At 39.7% G+C, this 12292-nt stretch overlaps 1 protein-coding gene across 1 annotated transcript; it reads right to left on the bottom strand.

The window, feature by feature from the left end:
- Positions 1-2846: 2846 nt before the first annotated feature.
- On the bottom strand, positions 2847-11593 carry LOC124255938 (organic cation transporter protein-like). Its single transcript, XM_046689889.1, has 6 exons — positions 11451-11593; positions 9376-9530; positions 8997-9165; positions 7237-7449; positions 6631-6730; positions 2847-2999 (listed from the first exon to the last, which is right to left on the bottom strand). Exons 1-6 carry the CDS (start codon positions 11591-11593, stop codon positions 2847-2849), a joined length of 933 nt encoding a protein of 310 aa, XP_046545845.1.
- Between the last annotated feature and the right edge of the window lie 699 nt (positions 11594-12292).

The following is a 12292-nucleotide window of genomic DNA, read 5'->3' as shown; positions in this document are numbered from 1 at the left end:
AGTGTACCAGGTTTTTAATCGTAGAATATGTGTACTTTTAATTTATGGCTAGGTTTCTCTTCTGTCGCCAATGGCTGAAGGGATGGTGTAAATCCAGCTAGGGTCCATGCAGGAAGCAAATGTACTGTAAGTCCCCATGGTCCCTAGTATGGTGATCTACCTTCAGTTGTTGGCGATCAATAGCCTGTTTTTTTATATTGTATCGTCTTGTATAGTTCAAATGTTTTAGATTTTTGTTACTAGTTTTATATCTATATCTGTGATAATCTAGTTATTTTACTGTCCTTCGTCGGCAGAATTTTACAATTTCACTTAAATTGTCGATATATTTATAACTTGCTTTAGTCACGATATGGCTGAAATATTGCCGATGTGACTTAAAATCTTAACTCACTCACTCACTCACTCAAATGTCAAATGTTCTCGTCACGATATGGCTGAAATATTGCCGATGTGACGTTAAATATTGACTCACTCACTCACTCACTACGAATCCTCTTCTGTGCATTGCATTGGAGCAATACCCTTTTTGTCAGAATGATTACAAATGTATAAGTTATTATATTCATATTACAACAATGTTTATGCACACACCAGTAAACATTTGCTAACTATTTAAGGTCCCAAGCATTTCATTCACATTTTTCAAGTCATAATTGAAAGAAACTCTGTTGTTTGTTTGTTGATGACATGACCTAAAATGCAACCATATTACTATTATGTTTCAAGATTCAACAGAATGGAAATGGGGTCTTTTCAAAATACGAAATTGGTTTTAGTGAAGACACGATTTAAAATGCAAACAAATCATAATTATGCATTACAGGATTATCAGCGAACAGAATGGTAATGAATTATTCAAATGCACATTTTGAACGCTTCTAATTGTGAAACACCGTGACTAATTATAAAGTACTGTCTGAAATAGAAAACAATTACTTTTGGCTGTTATTCTGTATCCCTAATTAAATGTACACAATTGCAAATAGTATATGTCGAAATAGCCAACATCAACTGGGCGTTCAATGGTATGCGTAATAGGATATCCAGAAAAAACATGTTTACTCGTAAAATCGGGCAAAACTTACGAAAAAATACGAATAGCTTCTGAAAACAATAGAGTGAGTGAGTAAGTTAAAATTTAACGTCACATCGGCAATATCTCAGCCATATCGTGACGAGAACAATTTAATTGATATCAATATCAGAAACAATAAATTGAGAATATAAAATCCTGTCAGCGAAGGACAGTAAAACTACTAGAATATCACAGCTCTTAATTTAAAACTAGCACACTATCATAAAAATATATCACTATACACAACAACACAATATATAAACAGGCTATTGATCGCCAACAACTGAAGGTGGTGTCCTCCCATTACGCAGACAGCCAGTTCGCAGACACCTTAAAACAACATTTACGGTTCAGTGAACAGATTATCTACTACCTGTTACCTACACATTAGTGGAATAGTCCAAATAAAAACACAGGAACAAACTGAAGCTATATTATTTATTTTGAATTTTTATTGCTGCAATATAAAAACAGTTTATTTTCATAAACATTTCGGTTTAACCTTCTAGTCTAACGGGAGTCGGCATCATCATATTGTAAACATTAGCTTAGCTATTAGAAATTAGAATGGCAAAACCTACCGTCTAATTCTTTCCCCCATGAAACACAGTCGGGTATGACAATTGATAATAATGAAGTGAACGTCAAGACGTCTCTTCAAGAGGCCGCGTTAAAGAGCCGTCATACGTTGCTCTGATCGACGGCGGTATGTCACACCATCACACCCGACAGTGACGATGTCAGTTCAAGGTCACTGGACACTGATAGGAGACGCTTCACTGATAAATGTGTTCGTCTCACTTTATATAGTAAATATTATGTGTGTGATTGTTGTGTCAGACTTTCCTTCGGTTGTAAGCGAATCCGTATAGGTAGGGGATTCAATCTGAATAGAATCAGGTCTTTGTTCTCTCTTTGGGAAGATGCCAGGACATTCCGTTAAGTCAGAATGACCCTTCGACGACCAATTGCGTAGATCGATGCTCATGCTGTTGATCACTGGATTGTCTGGTCCAGAATCGATTACTTACAGACCGCCGCTATATAGCTGGAATATTGCTGAGTGCGGCGTTAAGCAACAAACCAACCAACCCTTCCACCGACCAATCAGAGCGTCGCTCACCAACTAGGAAAAATGCAAATCATCGTCACAGTTGGAACTTGTTTTCTAATCATGCAAGCTCGATGGCTAACACGGTTGTATTCTAATGGACAGTTCTGGTTTGTTCAATAGCGCGTTGGAATGAAAACTATCTCGACCATATATTAAACATTCAAACAAAAATTCTTTAGTTCAGCGTTCCAATTTTGAATCGAGATCTTTGCCTAAATACGTTTTAAGCGTAATGGAATGGAGGTCGCTGGGCTGAAGGCTACAAAATCCTGCTTTCTGCTTGGCTTAAGTAAATTTGAGTTCGATATGTTAGTCACTTCATTGGTCGTTCAAAATTCGCTATAGGTCGTTCGGATGTGATCTGGAAGGGGGAGACCTCAGAATTTTGTTTAGCGGTGGAAAGACCACAGATGTGATTTCGATGAAATTGTAGTTGATATTACCATCTTTTAAGGCCTTTAGTAGAGAATGAAACTGTGTATGTTGAATTGTATAAATGACATTTACAACAAAATTACAATGATACATAAGTTTTATTACTTGTTACAATATGGTTATCTACATGAAGTATGAGACCAGAGAAGAGAAGATCATATGTGATAATCTCTCATTTACGGAAAGTTTGGCTGCCTCAGACGTCGCATTACTCTGGACTCAGTTTTGTCCAGATCCACGAGTGTTTGACACAACAACTTTGGGCTGGGGAAAGTTAGCCCTCTTCACATCAGTATGTACCCACAGTTGAACACCTTCTCTTTCTTTCAGAGGGGGTAGACACTTCGCGAATTGTCGGGATGTCGGGTCTTTCTGAAAGACAAACATATTACTGCATTGATTTGACAATATGTTCTATCGCTGCAGAACACAAGAACACTAAAACTATACTGCAAGTGATAAACAAGACCCCTGACCTGTGAAGATCCGGGTTAGAATTGTTCTTCAGCAACCCATGCTTGCCGTCAGAGGCGACTAACGGGATCGCGTGGTCAGACTCGCTTGGTTGACACATGTCATCGCATCCCAAATTCGTAGATCGATGTTTATGCTGCTGATTATTGGATTGTCTGGTCCAGACTCGATTATTTACAGACCGCCGCCAAAAACTATAAAACAGCTGCTCCAGTCGCCTACGTTCTAAAGCACCGCAGCCGCGATTCGCTTAACTGAGTTGCGTACCTTGACCACGCCAGAAACCTGTGATGGTCGACTCGAATTGTGCTTCCAATTCTGTTTCTATGGTTATCAGCACCATGCCAGTTCTGAATATCAGCAAAAAGGTTGAACGTCTTCGGATGCATCACTTCGGGCTTTCCTCCAAGAGGAATTATCCTAAGCGTTAAACCAAAACTAATTCACTCACTCACTCAAATTTACTAAAACAATAGCTGATGCAGAACAGTCATCACACGTTCATATTTCTCTGCACATACATCCTAATACTTATTATGTACAATATGATACGCAATGCAAAATTGGAAACAGCCCGAATACACGTTTTCCTGAATGCATTGAAACGTTCTAGAGAAACGTTTATCAGGAATGATATGGACCTCACCAAATCAAGTGATAGTTGATCCAAGCAATACATGTATTTATTCAACTCTCAATCCTTCACCTTGTTCAGTTAGAAAACAAAATACGGCTGCAATGGGCCATGGTTATAAAACCAACAACAAACCGGCACGAAGCTCTTGGTACCTCAAAAAGAAAGAATTGTGCACTTTCGGTTGGAGAACCCTGCAGAATATGGAACAATAAAATCAACGACAATAACATCCTTACTTGGAAAGGATGCCGAATACCCACCTCAATAACACCAGTGTCTTTCCGTGCAGATAGCTGCGTTTATATGACAGTATTGTGTCTTTGTTTTCTAATGACACTGAACTGTGATGGAATCCATTTTCTGCCAATAATTATGTTCATCTTTCAAGGCAGTGTTACACATGAACAATTCAGAGTTAAAGGAGCCTACTGTTGTTAATAAATTAAAGTTTGTTAAGAGAACTGCTGTGACGAAAGAGTTATATGTTTCACAAAAACGTTGTTGTTTTTCTGTGTTCTCATGAATTGCAGCAACATTACTTGCGGCACTGGCCATGCATCTGATTCTAATCTGCTTTTGACTATAGCCAACCTTCCCATGATTTACAATTATATACACATTTTCACAGAGGTCTTTTTGGTGAAGTGAGTGATCTTCACCTTCACGATCTGAGCAAGTCATTCTGTTAGACAAATTCTGGATACATTATATTGTGATTTTGCAATATTGTGACCTTATCATCATCACATGAAGCGCATGTACAATGTGAATAGATCGGCAGCAAATTCGACAGCGAGCTTTTAAGAGTTACCTTTCTTGTCTGTTTGTGTACACCAAGACAGAAAACAACATGCAAGGTTTTTGGATGTGACAGTTTCTAGACGGTCCAGCAAACCCATTTAAAGACGAGGCTGGGGTTATTCTACTATCCTAAACGCGTCTGTGCCAATACACATTTTGTTGGTTGTCAAATCTATTACTTTTAGATATGTTTTTAGTCCACTACAGTAGTTAAACTGTATTTCACCAGCTTATTTATCTGATCGGTTCACACCAGTGGTTTATATCATAGTCATGTGTCATGTTCTCGAGGGCACGTCGAGTCTGACCATCCGTTCACATGTATTCACCTTTTATGACAAGAAATAAAGTTTTGAGGGGTTATTTCAAACCGCCTCCGCTCATGTCCAAAACTAAATCGTTTAACCATACCATGTGTCGAAGCCACATTTGAAGCTTGGGAAAAGCTGTAAAAGAAACTATCCAAGTTTTTTGGAATGTCCTGTACCTTGTCATCTGCTTAGCATCTTCAATGGTATCCGGGAGTGGAGCATTCCAAGTTTCAGGCAACGCCAATGTTGCCAATCCAGCCAGTACCATGAACATACCGAACATAAGAAGAGGAAGCGCCCGACCAAAGTCTCCTGATATCACTAGAGCCTGTTTAACAACAGAAATTATACCGAATCAGAAAGAGATTTGTTATGTTGTGTTTGTTTGTTGTTTATTGCTACACTCAGGTGTACGAAGGCGGTCTGTTAGTAAATACGTCTGGACCAGACAATCTGCTGATTGACATACATCGACCAACTCAGCGAGCGTGGCCACTCGATCTTGTTAGCTGTGTCTTACAACAAACATGGGTTGTTCAAGAAAGTTCTAACAATTCTTAATGGATTATCCGGTATTGCGGCATGATACATGAGAATATATTTTACTCCCTAGATGTTGATGTTGTCTAAACGCTGTCGTTATTTCAATCTGTAGATGTTGCTGGTGATAAAGACTCACCCTGATTTTGATCCTTGTTACCTTGCCAGATGCTCTTATCTTTCTTATGTTCTTACTATCTAATATAATCTATAAACCGTGCTGTCTAATCATTAAACTGCTGGTTAAAATGAATCAAACAAGATATGCTTGGTTACGCCACGATGATGCGACTGATACGGGTATGTTTCGGCAACTGATTCCAGGCTTCGTCACCTTCTGATAACGTTTGTAATATTCATTTTGTCAATTCCAATTTTCATTTGTATACCTTTTTTTGCTCAACGGTGTACTCTGCTCAATATGAATGTGATGTTAAGTGGACAAGACATTACCATTCTTGGAATCTTTTACAAATATCATATACATATTGCTAACGAAAATGATGAGAAATTGTACATTGGACGTACTAGATTGGCTATGTAAGGCGATATAGTTCCCCCCAACCCTGCCAAATATGTTAGAAGCTGCCAGAGCCGAGTTCCTGATGACAGTGGGGAATAGCTCTGAAGAATACAGCCAGACGACGTCGAAACTGGCCACTGCAAAACCCCGACCAGTCAAAGCTAGAGCTATCGTCATCCAGTTGAGAGCTAAAGAACAGAATTTATTGCATAATGTGTACACATTTGTTGTGATAGTTAATATTTCAAAGATATATTTCATAGTATGTTTGAAAACAGAATTAATGTTCTCCAATAACCTCAATATGTCCAGCAATAACTTAAAATCCTCTTCTCCGTAATACAAGACAAATCGTATGGATAACAACTTCTTGATTTATTTTTCACAACGTTTCTGCGCTAGTTCTTGCCCCTTCTTCACCCGGAGCCTGGACAACGCAAAGTAATGACTGAAAGCTTAAAACCCTACATGGTCAGGAATCACTAATAATTATTGATTCCCGTAATGTTTTAACAATTTACAAGCTGCATATATGATTCAAAATAGATTAATGGATAAATATACCATTACTCAATATAAGTAAACCTTACACACATCGCCATACAGTACAGGCAGAATTGTCGCTGTGCAGCACACCCCGCCAAGGATCATTGTAGTGCAAAGAAAAGACTTCCTCCCGATGCGGTCGAGGAGAAGAAGGCCGGCAATGTGGCCTACCAGCTCAGCCGCGGATGAAATGTAGAAGTTTGTGTAGACACTTCCCCCAAGATTGGCCACATTCAGGCCAAGGCCATAGAAGCCGATAGCAACAACGAACCTAGGGAATCATAAAAGGACGGAAAGCGTTTGAAGCAGGTCAAACTGTTTTACAAGACTCCAAGACTATAGCACGAATTTCTTGCTTAGCAACAAGAGAAGCGTAACAATAACATCATCCAGGATTGTAATCAGCCTTTCGTTTCTATTGACACAAGAACATATAGCAGTCAAATAGTCATCTGCGTGTTTGATAGCCACATGACATGTTTCAATTTTGACCACATTGCAACCCGACTGTAAATGGGCATTCAAGGTACGCAATCGGAGAAGAGGTTGGTCACATGATACCTACAACAAACCCACATAAACGGTCCCTTAAAGGGAGTGATGCAATATTGTGACAAGAATAATTTAAACTGTCACGCAAAGGGGAGTCATGGATGTCCTGGAACTGTCCACGATGGGATTTTGTCTAATTGCATATGGTGGTGAAAATATCATTTCGTCACTGAAGTTATAATAAAATGTATCTATAAAGATCAAGTAAGTGTTGTTGGTTGCTACCAGTTGAAAAACATCACCAGGCTCCGTAAAGCCAAAGTCGGATTTGTGAATATCAAGCGCAGCGGTTTCTCCGTTGTGAAATCTAACATGTCTCCGCTGAATATGTCTGAGGGCAAGTTCGTCTTGTTGACCTTGGCAGCGTGACGTAATATCCGGTCTGCTTCTTCATACTTCTTCTTACTGATCAGCCAGCGTGGAGACTCTGGCATGAACCTAAAACCAATAACACATGCAGTGTGATTAAATGCACATGGACTAATATCGACAACAGAACAATAATAGAATACGGTCAAAGAAAACATTGACAGGCCGTCGTGCCTATCCTTAAAATGGCATTGCAAAGGAAATGGGTTACTGGAACTCTAACGGATAACAAGCATATTTCCATCACAGCGCCATGATTTATTCCGTTACCAGGACCAGAGTGATGTCAAGGTCATCATTAGGGTCATAGGACACAAGAAAAGTCAGTTAATGACTATAATGTCAGTTTACAGTGAAGGTGATGCGTGAAGGTTACGTAACCCAGTAACTGAGTCTGAGCTCCCGATCCATGCTCCTCCTCTCTTAGAACAAGCAACGAGTATATGGAACCACGAACCTGGGTACCCGCGGATCTAGATTCTTTGACTAAGGCTCTTACTACAAGCATGGTGTGGACAGTGAAATCCCTTTCAGCAAATGTGTGAATCCGGTCTCAAGTGTTGGAATTCAGTTCATGTAACTGTCAACTAGACATTCATTCAGAGAACTTGAAATGAAGGTTTCTGATGGGTTTGCTTGAGTTGATACAATTTAGTGATTGAGGAGTTTGTTCAGTAGGTATCATTGACTTTCATGATGTCAGCAGAAGAGGTAAAGGTGAACGACCAAATTGCATTACATTTAGTGGTACCAAACCTCAATTATTCATTTCACGTATTACGAGCACGGCTTGCAAATGATACTAAGAGTATGTATTTGATGTGCAAGATTCTACCAAGGTTTCAGTGTCACGAGCGTGCCTAAACATGATAATGATTTTATGTAAAGTGTAAGGTGATATGTGTGGTTGTAGTCTTCATCCTGGTCAGAGGTAAAATATGCCGTATTCCTGTGTTGTCTTATTATTGTGCATAGGTCATGGGCAATAAATACTAAAGCTCAAAAGGTGCCTCTCAGTATACAATAAAATCTATTAAAATCTATTCTATCTTTCCTTCCTTCAATCAATTCATACAGCAAAAAATATTACGTATTCCCACAATGTTCTCGTTCACATGACTTACCAGTGATATACTACAAACAGGGTTGTACATTTGCCCTTCCAAATACCTGGAATTTAAAATGACTTTCGGCAAATATTGAGGCCACACCTTGGATTATAACATTGGCTGTTTGGTAGATCCATTACTCACCTGATGTTCCACGAGCACTTCTTGTAAGTGATACTTAGCGGCAATGTATTTGAAGTGTAAGATCACACCAAGGTCTGCAGTGTCACGAGCGTACCTAATGCTTATGATTTTGTTAGTGTTAGCTGATAATGTGTGGTTGCAGTCGTCATCCTTATCAGAGGTAAATTAAACCTTATTCCTGAGTTGTCTTTTTATTGAGCATATGATTTGGACGATAACTCCTGAAGCTCAAAGGGTTCCTTATAATTTAATATTTATCAAAAAACACATTGCTTCTTTGGTTTCAGCCTTCCTTCCTTCCTTTCATAAGTCCATACATGCAGAAAGAAAATATCACACACAGTTCACATTCACACGACTTACCAGTGATATACCACAAACAAGACCGTTGGTACAGAAACGATCAGCTGCAGGCGCTGCCAATCTCGCACAAAGAATGCGAGCGTTGCTGTTATAAATGAACCACATGTCCAAAACAGTTCACATACGATGCCCGTGTATACTCGCTTTGAAGGCCCAACCAGCTCCACGCCTGCAATCAAACACAAATCCTTTACCAAATACACTTAACTGTGTTGTTTTACGTCACATTCAACCATAATCCAGATATACGACGGTTTGTAGCAACTGTTGTAAAAAGCTAGACCGTCAGAGTCACATGTTCCGCTTTCAGTTAGGTCACACAGAATGAACAACACGGCGTCCCTCCGTTTTGACCCGGAAGTGGATTAAGAGCTCCTACCTACGACAAAGGCGTTGCCCCAGATGGCGATGCCGGACATCCCGTTGATGCAGTACAGAAGACCGAGGATGGCGAAGTTGGGGACAAAGGCTATGGAGATGGCGGACACAATGTGTAGGATGACCGATCCCATAAACATCTTCTTCCTTCCGATGCTGCAGGAAAGACACAGATCACACGTGATACTAGCAAAATAATATGTATGTACCACACGCTTTGAAAGTGTTTAAACTTAACTGGATAAAAGAATGACGCGAAATTTGCACCGTTAAACCCCAGAATCACGTAAATAAAATGTTAAGCTTTCTGTAAACCTTTATGGCTTCACTCTGCCGATGTCTATCTATTTATCTATCTGTGTCAGTGCCACGAGTGGGGCAAGACTTCAACCAGATTCCAATTCCCATAGCCGATTCATCCTTCAAGTCATAATAATGGAAGGATAAATGATGTTGGTGATATATGTTTATACAAATTGTTTTGTCAGTGTTTTTACATAGTACAATTGTATTTTTAAGTACCACCCGATCGCGATTGGGAAAGAAATATTTTATCTATATGCATTTGTTTAAGCAGCGATGTGGTGGTCGTTGATACCTGTATATTAATATTCCAAATTGATGGTCGAATTAGTTTTCAATAACTCACAAGGAACTTACAAATCTGCCGGGGACAACAACAACACACTTCCAACAAGTAGTCCAAGCATAAAGATGGTCTGGGCATGGGTCCGTGTCAGCTCAGAGTCACATACCCATCCAAACTGGAAATGTTGGAACAATCGCTGAACTTTTTTAACGAGAAGAAACAATATGTTGTATATTCTCTATAATAACAGCACAAACGTACATAAAATATCTAAAAAGAAATTACTTACTAATGTAAGCAGTAGTTTCAGTGAATCATCAATATACCACGTTGATATCGATTGAGTCTTAACAGGAACACCAATGGTTGAAGGCATGAACAGGGATCAGCGCTTCAGGGGTACAACATCAGCCAGACTGATTGAACCAGCAACCCGGTTTCCATTGTATGCGAGTCGTTCTTCAAACAAGAGATACTTGTGAACTCGTCAGTCTCACAATTGTAAAATCACTTCTTTTGGTTTGACGTTTTATTTGTTTGCTGTTTGTTTATATCAAGGCTGCATTCTAGAATATCGTCGAAAACATAAAAAGGGATAGCTTTACTTAATTTACTTCTTTGAAATATAGAAACTTTACCGACAAACCTTTGTAACAATAGTTGAACTAAACATATCCTTGTCGTAAACCCATTTTTCACATTTTCTTGAAGTATTTGTGTAAATACCATCGCCATTTGTGTCATTGATGACATTATTAATAAAACAGGAAGAGTAGAGTTGTGTCCCTTCATTGGATAAAGGAATGGCTGCGTTGACGGCGCGCGCATGTTGTTCCCCCTGAATGGCGTACGTGTCGTTGTCCCAGTCAGGCAGAGCACACCTGGACATAATGAAACGTGGCTATAGTCGAGACCTTGGAATGAGACAACCAGTGTGAGCGTCGTCATGGCTGCCTACCAGACAGACAAAACTATTAGTTACGGTCATCCCCTTCGTCATCATGTCATCATGACAGTGGAATGTATATTCCAGTCATGCAGCCCCTGAAAGGTATTCCGAACTACAGTAACGATCTCTACTACTGATTCCGTCAAAATCACCACCATCTTCTCTCACGGTCATCTACTCACATCACAATGTGATTTGTACATCGAGAACTGCGCTAACATTTATTCAGGGAAAGTCGCAAGTCACTAGTGCAATGTATCTGTAAAATGCTGCTTTCTGACTGGCTAATGGAATTTCACTGGTTGGACAAGTTCGTGATAACTGTGAAGTGACTTGTAATGGGATATCCTCATGTCTTTATTAAGCGGTAGCGAGAATGTTATTCACATAGGACATTTAAAGCAAAACAAAGAGAAATGTTTTTAATGAAAATGCAATATTATACTTTATATGAAAGAAATATAATTATAGAAGATGAGCATTTAATTGTTGGCGGATACATTAACCAAGTTATTGATAACAATATGTAGTTATGTACCTGTGTTCTGGCACACCCAGTGTGAAGACTGTCATCATGGTCTGGATCCCGACTGATATCATAGGAATGCATAGCAGGAAGTAAAGCCTCTTCTGGTAGGGGCCAAAGTCACCAAGGAGCTTCACGATGTCTTCAAACTTCATCTTCGAACCTGAGAGATGGCTTATGAGTACATTGTATTTTACTATCACATTCAACAGGCGCCTGCACTGGTCGTAGGGCACAGGCGACCCACTGGTATGAATGTCAGAACGTGCTTTCCATAATTTGGAATCATTACAAACCTCCACTCGCAACTGAGATCAGTGAAGTGCTAAATCTTCAGACGAAATCGTAGTCTTTGCAATCCCATTCACGCTTCATTTATTTCAGCACACAGGAAACATCCAGTGTTTCTCCAGGGCTCCAAATTCGGCAAATGTGTGCTATGATGGAGAATGTGTCTGTCTGTGCCCGTGTCTCTGTGACCGGTGCAGGGGAATTACATAAAGACCCAACGGAATACCAATGATTACGGGAAATATTTTACAACTAAGATAATGTGTAACACAACAGGCAAGTGTCCCGGCCTGGGAGGCTAATCCAGCGTGACTGATGTACTGTCCACTGTCCCCCCAGACTGACCGCTGCATGTCTTGTTAGGGAGCCATATTTTACCACAAGTCAAAATGTTACACTGGACACTAACGAGGAAAATGAAAAAGATTAATGTGGTGGGTTTGAGCTTACTTTAGGTCCTACCGGCCTTTTACATGACTCTATCACAGAGTAACACCACTTTCTGAGGTTTAAATTGTTATTTTCAACTGAGAAATATACGGTGGAATACTGCTGATGAGGCA

The sequence above is a fragment of the Haliotis rubra genome, unplaced genomic scaffold (genome assembly GCF_003918875.1).
Source record: "Haliotis rubra isolate DU_JTF1 unplaced genomic scaffold, ASM391887v1 Scf1159, whole genome shotgun sequence".
NCBI lineage: Eukaryota > Metazoa > Mollusca > Gastropoda > Lepetellida > Haliotidae > Haliotis > Haliotis rubra.
Note: the sequence above shows the minus strand (reverse complement) of the source record. Positions and strands in the feature narration are given on the sequence as shown.